Source organism: Trichinella spiralis (genome assembly GCF_000181795.1).
Source record: "Trichinella spiralis strain ISS 195 chromosome Unknown Scfld659, whole genome shotgun sequence".
Classification (NCBI taxonomy): domain Eukaryota; kingdom Metazoa; phylum Nematoda; class Enoplea; order Trichinellida; family Trichinellidae; genus Trichinella; species Trichinella spiralis.
Window position 1 is genome coordinate 1 of NW_003527598.1, and position 887 is coordinate 887.

An 887-nucleotide genomic window follows, 5' to 3' on the forward strand; every position below is an offset into this window, starting at 1 on the left:
GTGGTGGATTCTCGCTCTCAACGTTTAGCCTGTTTCGATGTTGCGTATTAAGCGTCATGAGAGCTGAGAATCCCGTTTCACAAAGGTACGTTGAGGAAAAAGGAATCAATATACGTAAGCTTTGTGAACTTATTTAGGATATTCTGCTTGTAACTTCACTCAGAAGTTTTCTAATGGCATACTTTCAAAGCTATCTTTAGCTAAGCTGTTGAATTGCAGTTCAATGGCTTCTTCTTGAAGATCGTGTGGAAGGTCTTCGACATTAACTAAAAATGGATTCCTCACAAGTTTATATATCAGGTTTTCAGGTTCTACGTCAGGAAAATAGTAAAAAAACTCATCTTGTAGGCTTCTAAGGTGCCCTTTTATTTTTCTTTTCAAATCTTCGCTGATACATTTATCACTGAAAAGCTCGTTGAGTCTTGAAAACCATGTCAAATTTCCTCTTTCAACTTGTTTTAACCATAAGGAAATTTTTGCAATGAAGCTTTGAACAATGTCATAGTGAGCCATAACATTCGCGTTTGCTCCTTGCAGTTTCAAATCCAGTAAATTCAGTGCTTCAAAAATATCTGCAAGATATGCCAGGCTAAGCTGAAAATGTTCACTTTTGAAAGCTCGACACATTGTGCGTCTTCCTCGTTGCTCCAAAAACTCTGCCACTGCTTCTCTCAGTTCATAAATCCGGCCAAGCATGTTTCCTTTTGATAACCAACAAACTTCTGTATGATAGAGAAGTGCCATGTGGTCAGCATTCAAACTTTCACAGAGTGCCGCAAATAATCGAGTGTTCAATGCACTGCTTTTCACATAGTTGACACCCTCCACGGAAAAATTAACGTCTTCTCTGAGATCATCAGGCAAAGTTTTAGCCGAACCAAAGGCCC

The 887-nt window shown here is 39.0% G+C and overlaps 1 protein-coding gene across 1 annotated transcript; it reads right to left on the bottom strand.

The window, feature by feature from the left end:
• Nucleotides 1–159: 159 nt before the first annotated feature.
• Nucleotides 160–847, bottom strand: Tsp_15477 (zinc finger protein; the record flags this gene model as incomplete). The annotated part of the gene is made up of 2 exons (XM_003370501.1): nucleotides 160–266; nucleotides 405–847. Coding segments are annotated over 2 exons (550 nt in total), but the record flags the coding sequence as incomplete, so codon positions are not given.
• Nucleotides 848–887: the final 40 nt, after the last annotated feature.